The sequence below is a fragment of the Leiobunum rupestre genome, chromosome 11 (assembly GCF_980474605.1).
Source record: "Leiobunum rupestre chromosome 11, qqLeiRupe1.1.hap1, whole genome shotgun sequence".
Lineage (NCBI taxonomy): Eukaryota > Metazoa > Arthropoda > Arachnida > Opiliones > Sclerosomatidae > Leiobunum > Leiobunum rupestre.
The window spans coordinates 23,306,571-23,334,200 of NC_143394.1; the positions used below are offsets into that span (position 1 = coordinate 23,306,571).

Below are 27,630 nucleotides of genomic sequence, written 5' to 3' on the forward strand. Positions count from 1 at the left end.
AGTGATGAAGACTCAGGTTCTGGCGGTGTTGTAGTATCGGGTCATCGTCGTTCTATCTGACTATCCCATCTCGGCTGCTGGACTCTGACATCTGCTCGCCCTGTCTGGTGACATCATCATGAGCAGGAATATTAGTTTCAAAGGAACATCGCTCGGGATCGGATTTTACATCTCGGGACCGAAGAATTTTGTCTCGCTTGTTCTTTGAAACGGCGGCAAGATGGACAGGGTTTGAAGGTTCGACCACCTGAATATCCACACGGTATAGAGACTCGACTTTTCTTGGAGATCTGTCGGGATTTCATCGTCGGTGCCTCTGCTTCTAGACGTTCTTTTAGCGTTTCTGCAGTCTTGGGTCAGATGCCCATATCGTTTGTAGTAGGAACACCTAGGGCGTTGCTTTCGGGAACTCTGCCTTGACGAGGATTGAATGCTACGGTTGCCTTCTCGTCTAGCTACCAGCCCGGTTGATTCCGTGAAAGCATCTCCGTCTCGGGTCGCACGGCCGATCAGTAGTCGTTGCAGTTCATCGACAGTTTGCTTTTCTTTGGGAAGAGTGTCCCAAAGCATACTGAATTATCGATATCCATTATTCGGCAAGGATTCGAAGATGCAAGCAGCCAGGATGCAGTCATCAAAAGAGATATCTTTTTCTCTTTTAGCGGCAGTCAGTACTGTCAGCCCATAAGGAACGTAATTGGGCGAGATCGGTTGCCATGTCGACATCTGGCGATTTTGTAGCTCACATTAACTGTGCAAGGAGCTTTCGCAACCGATTTGACGACTTCTGTTCGAAAATCTCGAGGAGCTTATCTCACATCTCTTTGGGCGTCTCACAGTCTGCAATCATGTTCTGGACCTTGACGGAAAGTACTGAACGCTACTTGATACTTCTTGAAAGCAGCCGGAAATGTCGCTTCTGACGTCGTGGTTCTAATCGGTTCTGTCCAGTCTCCCTGGATAATCTCATGAATGTCCCGAATGATCAGGACATCGTTGATCTGTCTCTTCCAGCTCCGCCAATTCTCGGGACCAGACAGTTTGTCTATCTCATGGCGAAGCAGTCCATCCATTCTTCAGGAAACAGTGGGTCAGGATCAGTTTGTTGAGGATATCAGGAACTAGAATACTGGAACCAGGACTCAGCTGTTCATAGGCTTCTAAGCAGAGTGACGCAGTGGGAGCGTGCTGGGCCCATAACGTGTTGAAGTTTACAACATGCACGCAGGGCATAGCCGCTTGAGGGTTTAGAAATGAACAAACTGAACGACGTTATAAATAACGAACTAGTAATTTATTAATGAAGGCATTAAAAGAATATTTACAAATTATATTCAATTAACGAACATAACTAGATTAGTACTGCAGTGACATTACTGCAAGAAGTGCAGAAGCTATATGACACACCTTAGTCTCGATTGGATTATTTTTATATATTAGTCTATTCGTTAAAATATTTTTTCACCGGTTGAGATTTCTAACTTAATCTGTGAGACTAAATTGGGTTTGTAAGGAACATCGCTGAGATATAATTAATATAGTTTAACTATTAGATTGTTAGAATTAATTATTTTTATTTACCTTAATTACTTAATTGTTAATAAATTTAGAATTGTTTAATATCTAATTAATCTTTACATTAACACTGTGATAATTAATAATTGTTTAAATAAGTATTTGGATAGAATTTAAGTCAATATGAAAACCTGGTCTAAAGAAGAATAAACTATTTTCTTTTGTGTTTTCTATATTTCCACCCTTACAAACAGTTTGGCAATCTCGAACCAAATAAATTTTTGATGTAGCGGCAACGGGAATAAAGTATCGTAAATTTATCGTGGGGGTCTTGGTGAAATATATAAACTTTAAATTGAATTTTTAAACTTTCGGCCCGTTTTCTTTATTTTTTTTATCAAAAAAATGAATTGCCCTTATAACAGTTTTGAATAAGCGTAGTTATATAGTGTTGTGAGACGACGCGTGGGGAATGAACTAAAACCCCTCCGAGGAGAGGTAATATTACGGGCTGGGCCAACTTGTTTTCTAATCATGCAACTATTTACAACAAGAAAATTACTATTGTTATCACTGCTCGGTGAGGGAAAATGACACAATGCTGGCTTCCAAGTTTTAGGGCGAAACAAATAGTCTATAATAGGTGTTTTCATAAAATCTGGCTATGTTGTTTTCTCTCTAATGTTTTAATCCTTTATAAATAAATTATGATCAACTTTACATTTGATACCGTCGTTGTTATTAAATACCTCCTTCAAACATGTTTCCCGAAAAATCAATAAAAAAAAAGCTACAGACAGTTATCCCTTCCTAGAGTAAACCACCTCCTAGGCTGTTCTTTGATGGGGATTTTATGAAAACACCCATTAAAGAGGTTTTTAGAACAAAGGGACGTCCACTTTTTCCGTGAAACAGAAATAAATTAAAAAGAGTCTGAATATCTGAAAGATTATCACAAATCCTAATTTTTAATAAGCTCCGTAATACACGAAAATACCCAAATTGTGATTAAATTTAACTTTTTGCTAGTTATTAAGGGAGTTTAATACGCTAAAATGTACAAATTAATTTCGTATTCGAAATTTTTAACTTTTTGTATTGTAAATGTATCACTATATTTCCGGAAGTTGACAGACTATAGAATAAATTAAATTTAAAACTCTTCGATTTGGCAGGCGATCAATCTTGACATGACGTTAAAACCACACATCTCAGAAAATCCATTTTCTCTGTATAAAGTTTTCTTTATAGTCGATCCATTTATAAATAATATCTTCTGATATATTGGGTGATGCAATTTTCCCGATAATTGCATTTGACCCACAAACTATTAGAGCTACAATTAGGAATATTGGAGTAAAATAAAACGAAAGGGGCTAACCAATTAAGTTTCTAAAATGAAATAATTAAAAGATTTTGGAGAAACTGTAATCTAAATAACTTCATAAATTAATACGTGATCATTTAAATCACAAATTATTTCGTTTATTTTAGTGAATGTTCAACTCGGATGAATCAATGGAATATAAATAGTAATTTGCAATTTAATGGAAAATTCCAACAAAAAATATTTAATTTTTAATAAGCTTATATCAATAACATTATAAATCTTTGTCAAGATAAAACTTCTCTATTAAAATAATGATATTAAATTGAACGGTGTAAGCTTCCCTTCAATACCCTAGTTTAAACCACCTGTATGACTCAGTTGCCGCGTCACATTTTTACTTGCATTAAAATACAATCTAAGAATCTTAGAATCTTTTATAATTTCGAGCTTTCTCATTCTTAAAGGCTGGTTTCCGATAGGGCAAAAGGGTAGACGCAAAAATGCCCGTTAGGCTTAGCGCGGGTAAGTAGGTTTTTTAGGCGCTTGAAAACCAACATTTAAGGCTGGTTTTAATTTAAGCAAAGATGCCGAGACAGTGAGCATCGACACAAAAACAATTTTATTAGGTTTAATGGTTGGTTTCCTCTAGCGTGCGTCGTCATGCATTTTTCTTTGAGCACGTCATTGAATCAGTATTTTATATAACCTGTGATTGCAATTCATCCTATATCACCAGTAGTGCCATCAAAATGCCCTGCGCAAGCGTCCACAGCCCACACGGCAAAAACGTTTGAGCGTCCCAATGTTGAGTGACGCGCCGTTACTCGCGCTTGTGGAAACCAAGGCTAACGCGGTCATTTTACGTTGACGACGTAGTGGCTAGTGAAAACCAGCTTTAACACTTCCCTTGACATGTAGAGGGGTGCTTGATTTTCTCCTACCAGAAGTAAGTTGGTTTTCCAAGGAGGATTTTATACAGTGCGAAAACTTATTCTCCTTGGTGTAAACCGTGTAGCCATGTAGTGCAATTTCGTTCTCATTCGCGAATTTTTAGATTTTCTTAGTTCACCACCAACGAACCCAGGATTTTAGGTTTAGCTTAATTTATTTATTAAGGAGAAAAGAACTGAGTTAGTTTCCGAAAGTTTGACGTTGATATTTTCGATTTAAAAATGTTTTGGAATAAAATTATTTGACAGTTTAATATAATCAACTAGCCGAGAAGCCCACACTACGGGCGGGCCCTCAGCTTGTTGTGTGTTTCGAGGCACTCCACCCCAGTAAGGCCCCCTTGCCCCTTTTCCGAATGCCAGAATTACCGGGGTACCCTTTCCCCCCTCAAAAATAACGTAAAAACTCGTCTTTCTCTCTCGTCCCAAATACCCCTGTACTTCTGTGAACCACCTCTATCCAATGGCCGATTTGCTCCCCCCTCATGACGAACAGAAAACTACGCTCGTCCTTGAGCCCTGACTTACCTCTGTCCCGCGGGCCGCTCTGTCTATAGTCGAACCACCTCAGTAACGAAGCGAAAGGCAGTCTCGGTTAATTCCCTCTGTTCCGCGGGTCACTTTCTCTTCGCCGCCCCGCCTTCGCCTTCCTTACTGACTAACGAAAAGCTCGAACGACGACGACGACGACGAGGACGACGAAGTGGTTTTTATGGAGGTTGAAACATTAGGCATTGGATGCGGTAAATCTCTGACGCTAGCCTCACACACTTGGTCCTATATCCCGCCTCCCTTAACAATTTCCCAATCATTATACCCCAACAGAATATTTATCTTTGTTTTATTACATTTATTTTATATAAAGGATCCGATTTGTCGGTAAGCTCGGAAAGTTCACTTTCCTCGGCCATTTTCGCGACTAAAGAATGCATGGATTTTGCATAAAAACCGCGAGAGACGCATTTATACCAAATAAATTCGGCAAATATATGGTTCTGGTTTTTTGACAGAGGGATAGCAGATAGCGCATGCGCAGTCGATCTTTTTATCTAGAAGTTAATTTACTCCCTGGCATGGCCACTTGCGTTGCCCTTTAAGCTGGAGGAGGTCTCGAGCATATCACGATACGCGTCACCAAGATTGAAACTATAAAGAACCAATCGGATGCTGTAAATATACATTGCAGGCAATCAAGGAGGCTAAGCCTTTACAGGGTGGTTAACATGATCTTAATAATAAGGGTTCTCATATAATCAAAATTAAATTTTTTTAATGTAACATTACTTAGATCGACAAGAAAGCCCATCAATTGTTGCGCGTAAGGGAAACTTTTCACGAAAAGACGACTTTCCAAACTTATAGGTGGAGTTTTTAAAGATATATAGACTTTCTACGCTCGCTGCGAGAGATTTATGAATTGTGGCGGACCATAAACTTACGTTGTGGCGTCGTTCGAAAACCCAAATGATCAATTTAGAAAAGTTATTTATAACGAGAAGGCTCAGACCTTCGAGAAGTTATGAAAATTTATCAGCAGCTTGCTTCAGAATGATACTGCGTTACTTTTTCCCGTACGTAACTCCAAACAAATACGAAGCCAGAGCATTTTTAAAGACATTTTCAGAACTACTCAAAATGTTCGTACGCCGATTGACATCTAGGGCAAGTAAATTTATAACCCAAAATGACTAGCGTCACTAGATGCAGAGCCGGCGAAACTTCCTAGCACGGTCCCTTCTGTGAGAAACATCATAGCAAATATATACTTCTGTGTACTTACATATGTGAATGTCAACGCTATGCTATGAGATATAAATGATAAATTTGGTATTCCTGGCGAAATAAAACGCCGTTGCATAGCTATTTTCGATGTTACTGATAGCGTAGTGGTGAAACAATTGTTCTGGTGGAAACTCTTCTTGAAATATGGTGGCTATTTTTGGATAAGAAACTAAGAACGGAATAATCGACAGATTTTGGGAAATGAAAACAAATTTGACTTCATAACGTTAGACTCCCTCGCCCTCAAAATCCTTTTAAGTGGCTAAAAAAAACTGCCTACCTTCTCAAAAAGTCCTTTACCCACACTTACAATAGACGTTGATACTTTAGAATTGTGGAATAGAATACTTTTTCAGTGTTGAAAATAGGTCGTGCTAGGCTTAGGTTAATCTGTCAAGCGCATATGGATCGTTTAGATCTGTGTAATTCTAATTGTGGATGTGCCGAGATTTGTTTAACACTCGAAAAAAATTTACACTTTGATCTTTGTCAAACGATATATAAGCTTTTTACTCAATGTGAAATAATATTTTTACCAAGTAATCTTTTTTGCTTATTCGAAATGTCGTTGATCGTAGCCTAACGACAACAAAGATTAAGTAAAAGAAAATCGATGTATTCTATTTTGTTGATGTCAAAATATATTACACTTACATCTTAGCCAGGCGACGAAGAAGATTATTTTTAAATTTCACAAAAACTGTTTTATTCAGAACAAAATAGTTTAGAAGTGCCTATCAATTCGTAAATGTTTTCAATTTTATGTTATAGAACCACAACAAGTCTATCCAGGTATATCAAATCATTCAAATGATGTATTCCAAAAAAACTTTTAGGATAAATCTAGCGTCAATTATCGGGTCAGAACCAATCAGACAAACACGCAAATAGATTTCGAATCTAATAGAAATCTTCGTTCACTCGAATTTTTTTTAAATAAAATGGCGGACAAGATTAATTAAGACACTTATGTTGTTACACCTTTCAAATAGTCTGATCAGAAGTTTACTTCAAGTAAAGACAGAAGCGAAGACGGTTACGACAGAAAGCGGTAGAGCGCAGGCAGCGGGCTAGTGAGGCCAAAGTCATGACATCGGCGCGTTCAACTCCCAAAAAGTTTCGGCACTTGTCGAATGAGGTCGTAGAAGCGAGGCGCGCGAGAAAATGTTCTTCGCAACTAGCGAGAGACGTTCTAGCGGGGCAACAGTCCGGGGCGCTGCTCGAGCGGGCAGCGGTGAAAAGTGAACGCCACCGAAATATAGGAAAGAGAGAGAGACAGCATCGAAAAGCACGTCCACGTAGGCCTGTATGTAGGACGCAAAAAAGTGGAGAACCGGTTTTAATCTACACTCCGTTTGATGTGGTTATTCACTCGATTTCGTTATAGAATAGCCAGCTAGTTCGATGAGAAATATTATTGTAGAAGTAGATTCCATTTCGTGTACACCGTTGCTGATCGACGTCGTTCAATAATATTTTTATCGCTTTTTAACTATCGGGTGCCTCTCGAGTTACGGTCGCGTTGGCAATACCCTGTCGAGATTGTCATTTACGCCCTTCTATAGCGTAGAAATTTTGTCAAGTGATGAATGGGGATAAAGAGTCGGCGTTCGCGGCAAATGAGGCGCGCGACTCGAACGAGCTGGAAGAGACGAAGCCGTTAAACAATTGCGAAAACAATACAGAATTCGAATGTGACGCGGAAGGCGGGGACGAAGAAGATGAGACCGGGACGCTGAAAAGGAATGTCTACAACACGGAAGGACCCCCGACGATTGTCAATGCCGAACAACGAGTTGCCGTAACCGAAGGCGAGCGAGAAACTTGGAATAAGAAAGTTGACTTCTTGCTGTCCGTCATCGGGTTCGCCGTCGATTTGGCCAATGTCTGGAGGTTTCCTTACCTTTGCTTCAAAAATGGTGGTGGTAAGTCGATTGTTTTTTAATTATTTCATCCAGATAATAAAAGCTTCTGGTGTCCGTCCAGAACCTAGCTAGTGTATGGTTAAGGTCAATGGCGTAACTATATCGTCCTTGAGATATTTAGAAAATTTTATTTAATGATCTGCGAGGGGATTTTTTTAAACTTGTTAATGAACTATGCAAAACTACGGTTGGTCAAATGGCAATTCCAGGTCTAGTTGGCAACGTGAAAATTGAACACTCGGAATTTAGGTTATTTATAATGAAAAAATATTAACTGAAGCTATATTCTTCGTGGACCACTTTGGAGAGCGACATTGCTATTCTGTGCATGATAAATTATTTTTAAACCAATTTCATTAAATAGTCTTATCAAACCCCGTATGGCCAAGAAATGGACCATTAGGGGCGGGAGAAATCACCGAACCCGTACCTGCCGTTGATTACGAAATTCGTTCGTCCTTCACCATGAGAATGTTATACCGGAAATATAGTATTAATAATTGAACAAAACAAGCTGTACCGTTTGAAAAGTCATTGATTTAATTATATTTTTCACTTATGTAAATTTTTTCATGCGTTTTGTGCTTAAATTCTCAGAATTGGAATTGAAGGCAATGAAGCCACATGATATCTCTTATAAACAAGGTGTCGAACTATTAGAGCTGAAGCCTTTAGAAATGAAGTGTATGACACGAACTCCTTCCCAGGGCTGTAGAGAGCGAACCCGAACCCCGGTGAAACAATAAATCCGGGACACAAAAGAGACGTTATTACTAAAAATAACTACTACGTTATTGGGAAGAAACATGAGGGAGGGTCGAAACCCCGAGTCTCAGGCTGTGCGGGCCAGATAAAATTGTACTTCCTATCTTTGCTTTGAAATGAAGTCGTGGATATTTAAAGTAATAATCTGAAACTGTTCGGCAGGAAGGGCGTTCGTTTATTTTTCAAATTTTTAATTAAAAAATATTTACCTTTTTCATTAAATACCAAGCCATTGTTCTAAATCGTATATTCTCCATCACTTAATCCTCTTTTGCTACGTACCAGCAGGTTTGTTATAGAACTATCCGCTTCGATTTAAATTAGCGGAAGTAAAGCGGATTAATACACTTCCAACAAATCAACCGATCCAATCACGTTATATTATTTATTGCATTAACATTATATATCACTAAAATATTTTTACTGTGAAGCTGTTTCCGCGGTATTCTGTGCTTTCTATATCACTTTCTTTGATTATATGGGCCATTTCATTTCATAGAAACAATAACGTAATTGTCGGACCGGTCAGCATAGGAACATTACATATGCACTTTTCGAAGCCCAATCACGAGACAATTGTATGAATTAAAATCATATATGTAGCCGTCATCTCTGTACTTAAGATAACTCAAAATCTACAGCTTTAAAAGAATTAAATGATGCATTAGCCGAGAGTAAATGACACGCTCAATTTTAATATAGGAAATGCCGACCTTTTAAGCTACCGCACCTAACAAGCAAAAGTCAAGAATAGTAATGAATTATTTCATAAAGGGCGTAATATGTGTATAACCAGTGGCTGAAGCCTAGGGGCCCGGGGAGCATTTGACGAGGCTAAACGAAGCTTAGAGGGGCCCTATTAAAGTACACGCCTAGGAGACCGGGTGGTAGTTTATCTGCCACTGATTACTAGTCCCAATACGAATAATTATAACAGTTTTTGTCTGTTAGGTGAGGGCACTACTGGAAACCTAAAAGCTAAGTGGTGTAGCTTAGTGGTGCTTTTATCTAAAACTGAGGTAAACAGATGCCCTTTGATCCAAATAATGGCACAGGGAACAATCACCTTTCTCCCTATGGGTCACTCCAGCCCTGGAAACGTTTCGCTAAAATTCAGGAGCGTTTTCTTTGAGTAAAAATTGTCTAAGCAATAGTGCTTTCAGAGATATGGTCCACCAAAAACTAACCCCAAACAACGATATTATTATGATTGAGAAGCTTAAATTTTTCCGTATTTCGTCTAAAAAGTAAATATTTCTGTTACTAATACTATTTTTAAAGAACTCTAAAACCCATTTTCTTGAAATATATTTAGCGCAGTCTGCTCCAATTTTTGAATCTGAAAGTAAAATATGACTTGGCCATCTTGTTTATTTAATAATAGCAATTTAGAAGCTTGTTGTATTTTTGTTAGAAACATCAACTGATTACAGATTAGATAATAAATGGACGACTTTGTGAATTAGAGGACAACATTGTCTGAAGAGAAAAAGATAGTAATTAATATAATTTAATGCGTAGGATTAGCCGCGTAATTAGACTTTTCAAATAAAACTATATTGCAAAAGAATTCCCAGTATAAGATTATATATTATACTCTGGGACAGGTTTTTTTTCGTTATCGAGACAGTTGTATACCCGGATAACTATTCCAAGTATAGATGCGACGAAATTATTGATAGTCAAATATTCCAAGAAACGTTATTGCATTACGGCCAATTTTGAAGCAAGATTTAAGCAGAAATATATAATATATCTTTTACGACGAGAAAGGTATTCGTCTAACTATATAGCTAAAGTTATTCGCATTAATCATGTACCTAAGCTGGCTTCCATTGATTTTCCAAAAGACGTTTCGGGGAAAAAATATCACGGATTGAAATACACCATATAATGACTTACTAAATAATAATACATCGATAAAATATTACTTATAAATAAGTACATATCTCTACGCAGTGTACATTTTACATTTCGCCTCGTTAGATGAAGTAAGCGGAAAATTTTGGGTGGTGAACCGAGGTACCGATCCAGTGGCGTCACTTTCATTTTTGCGTACATAGGACGAGAACTTAAACCAACACCTAAGCGACGGCAAATTTAATGTAAAATGCGCGTTTACAAATGTCACTTGAGACCTACATGCAAAGCAATTTCTATACAGGGTATTTTGAATTGCTCTGACTGTCCATTTTTTTCAGAAACTGCAAGAGAAATTTTCTGGGTATTATTTCTAGTGTGGGATCGCTTTAAATCCTAAATTTCAGAAAAATCGGAAATAATTTCGGGTTTTTGTAAAATATAGTTTTTTCACCGCTAGGTGCTAGTAAAAACGTTTCAATGTGAAAGTTGTAGAGTTGGGTTGGCAGGAACGGTCACGTTCGATGGCCTGCGAGGTCTCCGGACCTAACTCCGATGGACTTTTTCTTGTGGTGGTTCATCAAAGCACAAGATTACGTGACGCCCGTTGAGTTCATCGAAGATTTGCGTCACCGAATCATTGCAGCCTTCGAACTTGTCACTCCTGATATGATCAGACGCTCGTTTCAAAACCTGGTTCATCGTGCCCAAACATGTATCGCGCCAAACGGAGGTATCATAGAACCTTACTTGTTAAAATCTTATGTTTATTCGTATAAAATGTTCAATTAAATCTTTCAGACATTTCTTTCATTTACAAAAAAATCAAATCTGTCGCATTGGTTACCTAAAACTTAAGTCTTCCGACGAATATAAGACACGCCAATGAGAATGAAAGGTTAAAGAGTGCAGTTAAAAAGCTTGATTTTCCTATGCAGTGTAACGCGGTGATTTTTATTTGGGAGCTTAAGTCGCGTTTGATCAAATTTTAGTTTTCCAAAAATAGTTTTTACATACAACCCCTAGGGATTTGAATGTATTAGTTTCACGTACAGTGTAGCCTAGGCCACTGCCGTCGAATTTTATATAACTCTACAACGAAATGGTCTAGAAGGGTCAATGATATGTCAATAGATAGAACATAACGGGCCCTTGATAGAACATTAGAATTTGAGTGATCTGAGCCCTACAAGCTGCTCAGTTGATTATTTTGGTGCTCCTAGACGCCTTTCGACTTAAAATCTATTAAGCCATATCGTGGGACCCCACATTATTGGCATATTTTAATTTGAAACCAAATCCATTTTAAGATACAAGCGCCATCTACCCCCAACATTTCTTCTCCGACCTAGAAATTTTCAACAGAACCATCTAGCATTTTGGCGACAATGTTCCATACTTTATCAGCACATTATTTACGGCGGCCATTTGTTTTAGCTAGGTGTTGGTTATGCAATGCCTTTAACTTACGGTGCCCATTTTGATGACTATTTCTTCAGGTGTTGCTTTTTGGCTCGTATTTTTGGATCCTATTTCCACGTCCGATCTGTGGCCCTTGCGGGCCTCGTTATCTTGTTCTCCAACTAGATGTGCCACCGGGTTTCGGTTGGGTTATATCAAACCCGAACCGACCGACATAGACGCAAGTGTTAGGCTTAACGCTGTGTCGGGTTAAACCCGAACAACTGGCAAGTCTAGCTCCGACTTTTGGGTCCGATCGGCTGGCCTCGCGGGCTACACCTTAATATCAGATTTCTCCGCTCAATTTATGTTTATGGGGCTAGTGTACGTGCCTCTCTTTGAACATTTTAACATACACATAAAGGAAAGGGTACTTCGCTTCGAAAATGTTGTTATGTAATTCTTTCGTTGCTGGTAATTTTAACCTGCAAAATGTTTTTAAAATATTGGGGAAATTATATGTATTCTGGTGTCGGACATCTATTTAATGCTAAAATTTGTAGCTTTATTTGTGAATACCAAGTTGTTTTAAAGTGAATTTAAAATTTCTTTATCTTCTAATTTTTAACGTTTTTTTTCCAGCTGCTTGCATTTTATGTTAAATACCGGCCTAATAATAAATTAGGTTTTGTTCGGGTACGTTAGATTACGTTAGCTTATGTTAGATCAGGTCTGGTTATATTGCTTTAGGTTAGGTAAACTTAGGTTAAGCTTAGATGTATTAAAACCGTTAATATTTATGTGATTAGGTTACGGTGGCTTAGGATAGCTTTGGTTAGGTTTGTTGGGGTCTAATAACCGCAATATATATTGGTTTTAATATTTCTGGTTAGCAGTTGGAAGTTTAACTATATATTGATTCATTGAAAAACTTAAAACATTGTGCAAATAGAAAATTACGTTTTGGACCTTTGAAATCATATTTCCCCAATTTTAGATTATTCAACCATTTGAAGTAGTTCAAATAAACGATTCCAAATCATTGCTCTGTGGTGCTCTTATTTAAAAATAGTACCAATAGAAAACCAGAAGACAAATAACGCCATCTGAAGACTAGCTAATGAAGCTCTACTGATTTATTAATGATAAATTTCGACTACTTTATTATGGAATGCCCATGCTTGTCATTCTGATTTTAAAAGCGCGTTGTTATTTTAACCTTGTAAATCCTGAGATGAAATACTTAAACGGGTTTTCTACGTTATTTCTTGCTCCTACTATTAATCATAAATTAGGAGGTTTAAAATTAGATACTTTTCTTGGTTCAAAATCCTCGGTTGGTTAGATCGTTATATTTCCTTTGCAAGAAAAATACTATTTCCTGTTAAATCGATATATTTGTTAAGATAATATTTTTTATAAATATTGCCATATTATGAGAGTAATATTTACACCAGCAATGATATTTTGAGATTTCACTGTATACAATAGTTGGTTTAAGTCTTTAACCATCTATGAGTCATATCTACGTATTTAAAAACTGGCGAAACCTTCCCCTCTTCATACTCCAAATGGAAAACCTACTCTAGCCCACTCCTGTAGCGTGACTTTAGGAATAGCTAAAATCACAACTTGATAGTGAAGTATGGCGGACACAGTGAAGGGAAATGCCTCTCTCTTAAATTTCGGGTCATAAATGTGAATAATTTTTGTCTTTAGAAAATGTCCCAAATTAAATGAAGTCATACAGAGTGCACTGACTTTAACATTTCCTAGACGACAGTATGTTACTTTGCCAAATTTCATTTCTAATTGAACGAAGAAAGATTAAATGTATTGGAGTAAACGAGTGGTTATAATTATGGCTATAACGACATAAATATTAGGTCTCTTAATTAGATAAATAGAAGTAGTCTTACGAGATGCTGCCTGTAGAAGATAATTTTGGGCTGGAGGCCTTTTGTTGCTCCGTAATTTCAAAGCGGATCTCCGTTCCACTTTCCATCAGAAGCAAAACTTAATTTAATTATACTGTAGCTGGGATTCCAACTTAATTTTTTCATTTGTTTTTTCCCTGGCTTCCACATATTGATTATTCATTACGGCTTATTCAAATAAGCGCAAGAATGAAGTAGGCATCGCTAATTCAGTGACGTACGTACTGAGAAACATCTTAAAACGAATATTCCGGTTCGCAAATATGAATAAAGGATTGGAATTTATTTTGTCGTAATATCGTGGAAAAAACAAGTTTGGAAAGAAGGCGATAATATTATTTCGTGTCCGTATTCCATATACAGGGAGTAGGATGCGCCATAGCTTCTCTATTTTCTCGCTCATGGCGCTAGTCTAGAACGATAGTAGAAACACCCAATTCTTCTATTAGAGGAAGCGTGCCCACCCCGATTGTTTTATATTTAGTGTTTATTTTTTTAAATGCACCCTTAATTAACATTTAAACAACAATATCCAAGCTATAAATTAATAATTTTCATTATAGTTTGGATATTTATTCAAATATAATTTCTTAATAATGAGGTACGTGGTTTTAGATTCACGAAAGGCGTTCTAGTAGATATGAAAAATTAAAGCACTGTCAAAGCGTGGATACTTTTAGTGGGATAATTCCTCAAAAACCACTGTATTTCACACTACTTATAAGACGTGGTTAGATAAATGAGGGGAGGGAATTATATGTATTGCCCCAAATTCCTGAAAATGTAATACTCCCTTTAAGCAGCTTCAATAAGTAAGTGCCACACTTATTTATTACTTCTGGCCATACGTGGCTTCGATAAGTAAGTGACAAACTTATCTATAACTTCTGCCCATACACGGCATTGGAACTTGTATGCGTTTTTCAAATTCAACTGGTCCCCCTGAACTAAATGCAACTGACCCCAAAGTCAGAGCCGTGCTTAGAGGTCTCGCGGCCCCGGGCGAAATGCATGGGCGAAACTGAGTGTATACATCCCCATGGGAAAATTTTAGCGGCCCTGGGCGACCGCCCGGCTCGCCACCCCCTAAGCACGGCCCTGCCCGAAGTAGATTCTTCTGACTGAGCATTAAATGCATCTGGCCCCGAAGTAAAATCTAGACGCCTCCGCCTTTTCGCTGCGCAAGCCTGGCGTTGCCTAAGGTTTTCTCTTTTCCGGAATTCAGGATCGAATTTTTTGGCAGTGTACCTTTCTCTAGCTTTAATCTTCTTTCTTTCTCTAAGCAACGCTCTGCCAGTTTTCTTTTTGGTTCTGACTTCGGGGCTATTAAGTCGTACTTTCGCAAGGTTGGTAAAAATACTGTGTATTATAAGGTTAGCTTATAACGCGGGGTCGGGAATAGAGATATCTGCTGAGAAGAAAACGGGGGGAAAACACGGTGTTTTCCTGGTGTATGACGTAGCTGGATCCCAGCGAACGATCTACAACGAAAATAAACAGGCGTCGCGTACCTCAGAAACTCCGCGGTGGGAAGACAGCCGAGCGGGAGAGCTGACGGTAAACATTCCTCTTCGGCTGGCAGGCCGCGTTTGCCTTTTTATAAAATTCCTTTGTGGATTAAAATTCAGTTAAGCATTAATCGTTTACCCATAAATTAGATCCATTATAGTATTACATTTTTACTAGTGTTAAATGGTATAGTTATATAATAATAGTATTTTTGACTATTTTAAACCATGAATTTTATAGCCGAGGCTTAACTTTTAATATTTTAAAGGCGGTTATTTTGAATTTTGTTAATAAAGGCTTGTCAAGTTGTCATGAACTCAACATAATACAGTAATGCACGGTTTAAAATGCTCGGTTCTCGGGTGCAATAAGTCCTTAATTGGCACCCGAAAGAAGAATTTGTCATACCATCGATTCCCATCTCAAATAACTATAAGGCAAAAATGGATAACCGCTCGCGGACGTTCCCAAGACAAAATAAATGTGAAATATGCAAGAATTTGCTCAGAACATTTCTACGAAGAAGATTATCCAAGAGATCCGAGAGTAGAATTGATGAACCCAATACAAAGAGGCTCTGAATACCCACTGCCATTCCTTCAAAAAATAACAAGAAATGAAATATAGTATAAAGAAAGTGATAAAGTATTAGTAGCGTGTTATTTAAAGTTTAAATATGTGCAAATTTAAAATTTACTAAAGTAACAGGAATGTATAGATTTCTGCTAATGTTAAAATTTTAAATTTAAGGTGCTATATATTATAAAATTGGTAATTAAAGCTCTAGTTGATTGTTTATGTAAATTTTGAATATGTATAATTAATATACTTTAAAATACTTAAAAGTAAAAATCTATAATTTGATTAATTACTGCTATTGTTAACAACTGTATCTAAAGGCATCACATTACGTTATATAGTTACTGAATGTATAAAATATTAAAAGTGTTAATATATCGAAAGGTGTCACTTAACTAGTATTAATAATTTAATTGAAAGGTGTTTTATCATTTTACATGCCTGTGTGATAAATATTGCTGTACTTGAGAACTATTTTTGGATTTAGTCTATATTAAAGTGTTTTTATAAAAATATGACTTTGGATTATTTAGATGTAAATAAATAAGAGTTCCTATGGCACGCTGTTCAGGACAAAACTCAATAAAAAAATAGAGATTTTTTTGTAAATATGGGGGTATTTTTTTAAATATAAAGCAGTAGAAGGAAAGTGAAATTTAAACTATAATACTAAACTTTTTCAAAAAAAACTTTTACAAACAAAATTTAAAATACACATTTTTAAAATTTTACTACACCAGCTCCAAGTCAGCTAGCGACTTTTAAGTAACTACTAACTACAATTAAAATTCAAAGTATCTGCTATATTTTTCATGCTTTGAAAACAATTCATTAAAATCTCGAGTTTTTAAATATATGTAAAACACGAAGGAGCAGATCTTTTATCAAAAATTTTCAAAAATTATATTTAATTTAGTTTATTATAATATAGGGAACTCAAAAATTAAAAAACGAAAAATCAAAAAATTACTTACTTCAACCTTTCTCCCAGTTATTAGTTTCGTTTTAAACTTGGTTTACGTTTTAGTTTTACTTTGCTATTCTAGAAAATTCCCAAATTCCTTTAGAGTTTATCAGTAAAACCACTTACTTTAAGTATTTTTTTTAATCCGTTCGGTCTAATAGTAGATTACGCACCTATAATCCATGATGTTTTCATTTAAATTCAAATTATAACGAATTGAAAGTTTGAAGAAAATATTAATTTAGTTTGTAAATGAAATCCTTTAGTACTCTGAAGGGCTCTTAATACGTTTTGAACTTCCAAAATAAATTAATGTACTAAGTTACGTTTAAAAGAACCTTTTGTAACAATTCCAATATGTAAATATAGGTATAAGGATTATCCACTCTAAAGTCCATTTTTCAGGTATTAGTAAGTATTTCATACAAACTAACTTCTAAGTTTGAAAAAAAAATATGGATTTAGTTCTTAAATAAAATCCTTTTAAAGTACTTTGAAGGACTCTTTATACGTTTTGAACGTTTTGAACTTCTAAAATAAATTAATCTACTAAGTTACGTTTAAAAGAACCTTTTGTAACAATTCCAATATATATATATATATATATATATATATATATATATATATATATATAAAAATAACCGTGATAAATAGTAAAACCCACTTATTTTTCAATAAATACATTTCAGATACACAAATTAATTAAATAAAAGTATTTAAATAAGAATTGTTTCAATAAATTATGCATTTGTACTTAAAATAATACCTGAATTTGAAATTATATTAGAATAATTATATTGTTAAACTTCTTTCATTTTTAAAAATGTAGTAGAAAATGAAAGATATTTTAATTAAAACATTTCTTTATTACCTAAAAATATTTACAATATTTACAAATTTTTATATTGTTTAACTTCTTTCATTTTTAAAAATGTAATTGCTTGACTTAAATAAAGCGTGAAAATTATTAGTTTCAAATGATATTTACAAATCTTATCAACTTTAAAGTCCATTTTTCAGGTATTAGTAAGTATTTCATACAAACTAACTTCTAAAATATGGATTTAGTTCGTAAATAAAATCCTTTTAAAGTACTTTGAAGGACTCTTTATACGTTTTGAACTTGAATAAAATTAAAAACAATAATCTAAGATACCTTTTAAAGTTAAATTCCTTTAGAGTTTATCAGTAAAACCACTTACTTTAAGTATTTTTTAATCCGTTCGGTCTAATAGTAGATTACGCACCTATAATCCATGATGTTTTCATTTAAATTCAAATTATAACGAATTGAAAGTTTGAAGAAAATATTAATTTAGTTTGTAAATGAAATCCTTTTATAGTACTCTGAAGGGCTCTTAATACGTTTTGAACTTCCAAAATAAATTAATGTACTAAGTTACGTTTAAAAGAACCTTTTGTAACAATTCCAATATGTAAATATAGGTATAAGGATTGAAAAAATACTTAATTATCCACTCTAAAGTCCATTTTTCAGGTATTAGTAAGTATTTCATACAAACTAACTTCTAAGTTTGAAAAAAAAATATGGATTTAGTTCGTAAATAAAATCCTTTTAAAGTACTTTGAAGGACTTTTTATACGTTTTGAACTTTTATAGTATTTTTCTATGTATTTATTACTATAAATATCCCAATATTAAATGGAAACATGTATGCGTACCAATTTCAATATGTAAATATAGGTATAAAAATATGATAATCAAATTTAAAACTTACGTGCTAATAATATTAAAATGAAGTTTAAAAATATTTCCATTCTACGTCATTTTAACAACGAATATTCCATGTCGTCAAAACACTCAAATCCGTGTTTTAAATTCAAATTAACCGCGCACGCGTGCTCCGCGCCTCCCGGGTAATCCACGCACGCGCGCGTTATCTCTCACCCAGTGAAATACTCGTGAGATAAGTTCAAGTGCCAAGCGTACTACAATGATATTAAAATGAAGTTAAAAAAATTTTACATTCTACTTTAACAACGAATATTCCATGACGTCAAAACACCCTTAAATTCAAATTAACCGCGTCCCCCGGGTAATCCGCGCGCGCGCCGCCTAGGTTATCACTTTTTACATCATTTCAACTTATTCCGTACGATAAAACGCGATAAGATATACGTTCAAGTGTCTTTCAAGATAAGCGGAGATAAATGAACAAGTTGGCCTGAACACAATATGTTGATATGAGAAAACGAATCGTCGCGAGAAATATCATAAATACATTGACTTTTCGACGATTTTACCCTCATTTCACCCCGACCCCGGGATCGATGTGTCGACCTCACTTTCCTTCTACTTAAAGCTGTTTTTAAAATATAAAGTCGTTTTTAAAATATAAAGACGCTTTTAAAATATAAAGGTGTTTTTAAAATATAGGGTCTCTGGTTTTGCCTTTTTTCCATTGGTATGCTTAGGAGAAATGATTTAGGGTGTACTCCATTTTTCCTGCATTGTAGGAGAAAGTTTTGGTTTATTTGCTGTCTCCTAATACATAGTTGCAGGAAATAAACATAAAAAACTTTCCTTGTAGGCTGTAAGCAGTGGCGTAGTCAGAAATCCGTCAAAGGGGGTCAAGGAGGGGTGACAATTTAGTACAGTCAAACGTAGGCCTAATGGGGGCGGTGACACGGAAATCCCCCTTGTCTACGCCACTGCCTGTGAGGTTACTATAGTGCATTTGTACATTCCAGGTAGGTAGTACATTTCTTAAACTGGCCTCGAATGTCTTAGACGAATTCGCCTTATATTTTGAAAAGTAATTTATATTTCAAAAACGCCTTTATATTTACAAAAAATATACAAATATTTTTGGTTGAATTTTGTCCTGAACGGTGTGCCATAAGTTCCTTTATAGTCCTAAATTCTTATAAAAACGATTGAAGTTTTTAAAATGACAGACATAGTTTATACATGGTTTTGAGATTGTAAGACGCCTCATTATTGTGTCTAGATCGTAGGCGCTCCGAAGAAGGGATCCAACTACGTCACACGCAACTGCGACTAGAGGAGCTCTCGATTTTCTGACGGAGAGACAAACCGAAACGAGGAATAATCCCCCCTTGGCACTTTCGTTGTAGAATTGTATATTATTACTTCATCACACTTATTTATTACTTCTGGCCATATACGGCATAACCTCCATGACCCCGCAGGCGGTCCGACACAGCATGGTCATCTAAAGAAAATGTGGATTCTGTCAAAAGTAAAAACCCCTGCTTTTGGTACATGCTAACCTCCACACTTATTTATTACTTCTAGAAATACACGGCTTGTGCAGTCAACATACATTATTACTTCGTCACACTTTTTTTACGATAGTTTGGATTATATGTAATAAAAATTGTAATATAATCCCCTCTTCCCCCCATGCACTTATTTATTACTTCGTCACACTTATTTGTTATTTCTGGCCATACACGGCTTCGATTACGCGTCAACCCAACTACACGTGGTTTTAACTTGCCACACGTATTAATTACTTCTAGCCATACACGGCTTCAATAAGTGTCTTGCGCAACTACGCGTCCCCCCATTCCAAACCGATAATTGTTTATAACTTTGTCACACTTATTTATTACTTCTAGCCATGCACGGCTTCAATAGCCTCCATGACCCAGCAGGCTCACACTTATATTTTACTAACGAAAATGTGGATTTTTCAAAAGTAAAAACCCCTGCTTTTGGTACATTCTAAACTGAACTCTTATTAATTACTTATGTGCAGTCGACAAATTAATATTATTACTTCGTCACACGTATTTAGAGAGTTCGGATTATATTTAATAAAAATTTTAATATATTCCCCCCTTCTTCATTTTGGCGGGAAACCACCCATCTGACAACACTTCCGGCGGCGTCCCAATCCCTCTCATAACTCTTGCAACAGACACACAAGAAAAGACGGGTTTTTCCTGTTCCAGAAGGTCAGGGGGTTATATTATTTGGATTCACCTATTCATGTAACCATGGTTAGCTGCTCATAATAAGATTTCGCACACTTGTTTCTATGCTTATAAAAGATAGATTGGTAGATTTTCAGGTTAAAATATTTGCAAATGAAATTTTTAACAGATTTTGAAGAGCCTATACAAAGAATCTAGGCCCCAGACAAAAATTTTAATAACGTACCCGCTTTTTATGAAAGTATTCCACCTCATAAAGTGAAAGGCGAGAAATCGAATAGTGAACTCAGAAATGAGCTATCATGTCTTAGACCGCCGTCATAATGTATTTTAATATATAAATGTGGAATATTAAATATTCAATACATAATGAAGTAGGACCAAAATACGAGAGCTCAATCGGTACTATCCAAGTTATCGCATTGCACTCCATAAAGTGTTTTAAGGTAATCCCTTAAAAATCAGGTAAATTATTTACATTTTTGAACCCCGGATATTTGTTGGGGCTCTGCTTCAATTTCTTTTTAAAATTTAATTTATTAATATTTAACCCTAATTTTTCTGCCAATTTTAGTTTTAAAAGCAAAGAAAAAGTGTACAAATTGTTATTAGGCTTGCCGACCCATGGTGACATGACTAGGTGAATGCATACGGAATGAGAGAGAAAGTTTGTTACTACTGTTCGAAGAAAAGTAGTCACTGATGTAAATGTTAGTAAAAACAAATTCATATTCACAATTTTTCCGAATTTTCATATAGTGTTTTAATCTTGAAGGGATTGAATTTTGGTGAAGAAACGAAAGTAGCTCTGGAAACAGAAATGGTAAAGGTGTAAAGAAAATACCTACATGTATATTTTATTTGCTTCTCTTGTAGCTGAAAAATTTTACATCATTATTAATTATTATTTATGTCATTTTATGTTTCATAACTATAATTTTGAGTTAGCTGAGATATATTAGAACTATCGTCACTATTCCGTACACTTCATCGGGAAAATTAAGTAATTCAACTAGGTCTCAATTCAACTCCAAATTGTCTTAATCGGTTAAAAATATAGGAATAAGCTATAATTATTTGTAAAACCGATTTTAAGTAGAAATATTTAAAATTTTATATTCCTTTTCTTAATATTAAATTCCCACACAGATTACTCAATGGTACAGTACGTGTGAGAGTTAAAATATAATTGATTCTTTTTCAGGTGCTTTTCTTGTTCCCTACGTCATCATGTTGGCTGTTGGTGGCATACCTTTATTTTATATGGAACTTGCGTTGGGCCAATATCACCGAAAAGGGGCTATTACGTGTTGGGGCAGGCTCGTTCCTCTCTTAAAAGGTAACACATATTTGTAAAACTTAAACGTTTTCTTACAGTTAAGGAAACTTGGTCGCTTTTAACGGTTGTGTTTATTAGTGTTCCCTGGTGTATACATTCAACTGTATTGCCAATTTTTCCAATTTGTGGAAAATTTCCCGTATTTTATTTTGCCGGAAAATTAACAACACTAATCCATACCAAGCCCTCCACGATGGGGATATGGCACGCTGATCCAATGTTTGGAACTGGCTAAGGTGAAAACTCGGAACAACTGCAACTGCGTTGAGTTGGTTAGTTCTCTCTCCTTAGTTAATGGGGTTTCCCACGAATTCTTTAGTTTCCCCTTTCCATTAAAAAGTGATGAGGTTATGCGAAATAGTTAGTGAAGGCAGCTGTTGGCTCCGGTAACATGAAGTGCTTTCCACCAGCCTTCAACGCATCCTGATTTAAAGGCATAAACGTTTCTAGATGACTTGGTCCTGAGGTGGTGCCTTGGGTATTAGCCAAACTTTATATTATAATTAGTATTACATTTTGTTGTCATCACTCCAACCTTAGTGAAAAATGAGCCTATTTGGACAGAATTTTTTTTGTAAGTTTCAAACTTTGATCTACAACTTGAAACCTTTAATTTCGATATACAGATAAAAAAAATTCCAAAACCATGAAATGTTTTCCGACTTTTCTGAAATTTAAAAATTAAAAAGGTATCTTATTAATAAACCAAGCATAAAAATTTCAGTATTGTAGATTATATAGCTTTCAGAAAAATATTTGAGCCGACCAAATTTCAACACCCTGTATAGATTAACTAATCTAGTATTTTTCAGCAGAGGCGATTCTTCCCTATTTATACCCACTCCTACATTCCAGCACTAGCAAAAATAGTACCCCCGGAAGCATCAATCTCTACTAATAGTTTACGGTGTAGTATAGTTAGGGTAAAATTGGGTGTAAACGAATATTGTCAGCCTAACGACGTAGGAAGAAAAATTCTATTAATTTTAATATTGCATTTGACGCAGGTGTTGGTTACGCCGTGGTATTAATCGCTTTCTACGTGGACTTTTACTACAACGTGATCATTGCTTGGGCATTGTACTTTTTCTTCGCTTCGTTCACGTCCCAACTGCCGTGGGTCGGCTGTGATAATCCCTGGAACACTCCCAACTGCTCCACCCTCGATGATGGAGATTCATCGTCTGTGGATCAATTTGAAGGTGGCAATATGTCTACTGCCTCGCCCGCTACTTCAGCCTCTCTAGAACACTTCTCAGCCAGTCTACTTCAGGTTGCGGCATTCATGGAAAATGCGGGAAATGCAACGGCTCAATTCAATGAATACGTGGCTGACCCGACTGAGAAGAAGACCCGTTTCTCTCCCGCCGCGGAGTATTTTAAGTATGTTGTTTATTTGTTTCTACGCTATATGAGATTAAAATAATGTATGTGTAGAAGTTGCCCACTCCACGGTTTCAGATAACTGTTCAGTTAGCTGAATCTTATGAGATTAATTAAAGCAGATAACTTTAGATAATGAATCATAAATTTAAAATCAAATTGCTAGGCTTGGGAAGTATAAACTATTGATCTGATCTGCCTAACAGAATAAAATTATCAGTTGGCTGTTGAATTACTAACAAGGAGAGTACCCGAGGTGTTTATTGCCGATTTAGTTCAAAGTCGGCCGTAATGTGGACCTATATGAGATATGAAATTTCCCAAAAGGAGAAGTTGCACTACCCATTCTATTTGCCATGGCAACCGAAAATGTTTTTGACCACTTACAACCAAAATAAGATTTTTCCCTTATTTTACCCAAAATTTGTTACAAATTTACCCTAAAAATGTTTCAATTTACCCAAACTTGATGAAATTTACCTAAATGTGGTCCAAATTACACATTTCGTGATTTTCAAATTTTTTCAAAATTTTCGTAGCAAGGACCCTGTGAAACCGAGAAAATCCCATGCTTTTTTAAATGGAGATTTTATTGTTTTAAGTGATCAAAAACATTTTTGGTTGCTATAGCAAAACGAATGGGTAGTGCAACGTCTCCTTTTGGGAAATTTCATATCTCATATAGGTCTACATTACGCCCGACTTTGAACAAAATCGGCAATAAACACCTCGGGTACTCTCCTTGTAAGATATATCCATAGATAATGGTAATTAATCGATGATATCGAACTTACTTTACAATAGGTGGTTTCTTTTCATTTGTTCCGGGATTTTGGAGTAGGGTAAGAAGAGTTACGCTATAACATCATTTTTCTTCGATTTTGTGGTGGTGGATAGTTTGAGTCGGAGTAAAAACGTTTTTTAAAAATTGCTGACGACCAAATCCAATTTACTCTCTTTTCACCTTTTTTCTCAAGGAGTAAAAAGAGTAGCCGTAATTGTCCGGAACAAGCGAATACTTTATATGGCAGTGTAATTATCAGGCGAATAAAACGTTTTAGTTTTAAAAGAGTACACTTTTAGTCCGAGAAAAGGGGAAAAGAAACCACCTAGTTGTTGGAAGGCCTTTGCGGTCTTCAATTATATTCCAGCGTCAGACACGAATGAGTATAGGTAACATAATTACTCAAAAGCTAGAAATCTTTAAATTTGAACACGAATATATTATCATACATTACTTATCAGTGACAATTGCAGTCATAATAATAATAATAGTAATCTGCTATGCTAATTCCCAAGTCACCACCTTTGACCCAACTCATTTAGCGACTTTTGATTATCCCTACACTTACAATCCATATCCACCTTTTTTAATGGACAGTCAAAACCTTCAAAATTCGTATTCAAAGTTATTATTGTTATAAGTCTATAATTGCGTTCGTTAGTCAGCCGGAATACTATTAGTTATCTATACATGTCCGTGGAATACACAAAACGAGAAGCGCCTCTAACGAGGAATATGCGCAGCGTAAAGAACTGATAACGACTCCGAACGGCTCCTTGCACGCTCTTACTATGACGGTGACACAAAGAGCCCGATTAGGCCTAACGACAAAATATGAAGTTCATCAAAAATGTATAGTAATTTTATAATTGGCTCTCATTAAATAAAATGAGGAAGAAACATGTCTCGGAGTCACTGTCAATAACTCCTGATCAGTAGCGGCGCTAAGGGTGGGCTGAAGTGGGCTTTAGCCCCCCTGCATTTCTGAGAGGGGCCACATATTTATATTAAAAAGGCCACATATTTATATTTAAGAGGCCACATATTTTAAATTTCTTTATGTTTTTATTACCAAGTAAAGTTTTTCGGGGGGAAAAATCTTTAAAAATCAATTCATTTACTCAAAAAGATAGTAGACCATAAACAGATAGATTCGGGAGGCGAAGGGAGCGGAAATGGAGAGAAAGTTTAATGAACAATTGAAAGAAAAGAAAGGCGCTTGAGGGAATTTCGGGAAATACCCCAGCGGCCATGCACGTTAATGCTCGGATACAAGCTCAGAAGGGGTCCAGTAAACGCGACGATAGCCACAACAATAAAACGACCTTGCTCTTCACGCTTCCTGGAAAATTCTGCGGTTTTTCGATTTCACCACTTTTGCGAAATATGGTCAATGCCAGGCTCGACCGCTAAGCTGTTTTTTTTTTAAACATTTCTTTCCATTTCGTCTTGAGCTCCAGAACGAGTCAGGTCTATTTTGAAAGTCTTCCTCGAATTTTAAGTCTTTAGTCTTTCTGTTCTATTATTTTCGCAAGAGCGGACTTCTACCTCCTCGAAGTTTAAAGAAGCCCTAATGCGCTTGTTTAAAATATAAACACTTAGCTAAATGACTAGTTGATAGTTTAATTTTATTTCAAATTATTTCAACAGCCTTTTAAAGGCTAATTAACTATTAATAATTAATTTTTCCAAACAGCCTTTTTCAAGGCTAGCTAACTATTAGTAGATATATATTTTGAACTATTAGTATCTACTAATAGTTAGCTAGCCCTGAAAAATACTTTTTGGAAAAATTAAATATATTTTCCAAACCGCCTTTGTCAAGGCAAATTACTATTATTGGTTATTTTTCTAATATCTTAGACACTTAGTCTTATTATTTACTAAGATAAATATTCCTCGATAATTAGAAGGATTTTAGAGATACATTTTAGATAATTATATCCGGTAAATTTAACTATTTAAGTATTGACAAATTAAAAAAAATTGTAGAAATGAGTGGGAGAAAATTTCCGTCCGGAAGCCAAAGTCGCGAAAAGCCAGTCAAGAATTTTTAAATTCTCAAAAAGGGGCTCTAAATAAGTACTTCAAAACATCAATTCCAGTCTTAGAACAAACTCAATTAAATACAATTGCGAACAAACTTGACTTACCAACCACTACTGAATCTTTAAAAAATCAACTTTCCCACAACGAAAACGAATCGCTAGAATCCGAACCAAAACAAAATAGTACTGACAATAAAATAAGCTTATTGAAGGACGCTATAGGGGTTCATGTTGAAAGTAATCTTTCAACTAATAAATCGAACGATGTTATAAATAAACATTATATGTTGGAAACGAGTCAAAATGTTTTCGATAAAGTTGTAGAAGGCATTGAAGAATCAGTTATTGATAATATCTTAATAGGAGCTCCTAGTGAAAGTGAATCAAACAATTCAAATGACATTGCACTTTCATTTGTCGCTTCCAGGAATTCCCGAGAACTCCATGAGAATAGCAGTATCGTGCACCATTTAACTCCTGCTCTATCTGATTTAAATGCAACTCAAATTATTCCTGACATTAGTATCGACATGGATTCTCCACTCGCTCAACCAAGGCTCTTATCATTTCCCCAAACGATTATTAGGGGTCAAAAACGAAGTTTCAATAGTATTTATTATGTAAAATATCCCTTTTTGGAATATTCTGTAGAAAATGACATGGTATACTGTTTTTGCTGCCGTCATTTTCCAAGCAGTGGTAAAAAAAACATATTTCACAACTGTTTTAAAAATTGGAAAAATATGAATGAGAAATTTCACGAACATTTTACTTCCGAGAAATCGACCCACCAATTAGCGGAAACGAAGTACATACATTTTTTACAGTCTAAGAAACGAGGAGCTATAACTTCACAGATAAATAAGCAACACCGTTTAGATACTATTCGAAACAGAGAAGTTTTATCCGCCCATGTGCAAATTGTTTTAACATGCGCTCAACAGGATATCGCGTTAAGAGGGCATCGAGAGAACGACGATCAGCAAAATCGTGGTAATTTCATTGAAATCCTAGAATTGTTAAAGCGCATTTCACCTGACTTAAAGAAAAAAGTAGATAGCATGCCCAATGTAGCAAAATATACCCACGGATCAATACAAAACGAGCTTATTAACACTAGTGGTGCACTTGTTCAAAGAATGATTATTCAGGATATTAATGATTCGGGTGGTTTTTACGCAATAATTGCTGACGAAACTAGGGACAAAGGCGGTGTAGAACAACTAAGTGTGATTTACCACCAATAAGGGAGAGGTTCTTGAAAGGTTTTTGTCTTTTGTTGATTTACATAAATTTGACGCTGAATCTTTATCTTCCGCGATTATTAATATTATTTTATCAAATGGGTTAAAAATATCAAACTGTGTAGCGCAAACATATGACGGAGCGAGTGTAATGAGTGGAAGTAAGTCGGGAGTGAACATTAGGATTAAGGATGCTGTGGGTGGGATGTGTCCATATGTGCACTGTTACGCCCATCGCCTAAATTTAGTTTTGGTGGATACCTGTAAGAATGTACCAATAATTCGTGAAACACTTGGTTTGTTACAGGCAATTTATACATTTCAAAGTAATTCGTCACTTCGAAGTGAGTATTTTCAAGAGGCCCAAAAAGAACTTGAATACGATGTAATA

At 35.7% G+C, this 27,630-nt stretch overlaps 1 protein-coding gene across 2 annotated transcripts in view; it reads left to right on the plus strand.

Moving 5' to 3' along the window:
* The first annotated feature begins 6,744 nt into the window (after nt 1-6,744).
* Nucleotides 6,745-27,630, plus strand: part of DAT (Sodium-dependent dopamine transporter) — a 41,422-nt gene continuing 20,536 nt past the window's right edge. The window contains exons 1-4 of one of the 2 annotated variants that reach the window (XM_090163247.1): nt 21,040-21,151; nt 21,217-21,264; nt 21,646-21,780; nt 22,788-23,163. In XM_090163247.1, the coding sequence (XP_090019373.1) occupies nt 21,672-21,780; nt 22,788-23,163 (485 nt within the window). In that variant the 5' untranslated portion in view covers nt 21,040-21,151; nt 21,217-21,264; nt 21,646-21,671. Of the gene's footprint in view, nt 7,503-21,039; nt 21,152-21,216; nt 21,265-21,645; nt 21,781-22,787; nt 23,164-27,630 lie in introns of those variants that run through there. The other variant, XM_090163246.1, reaches the window with a different exon arrangement.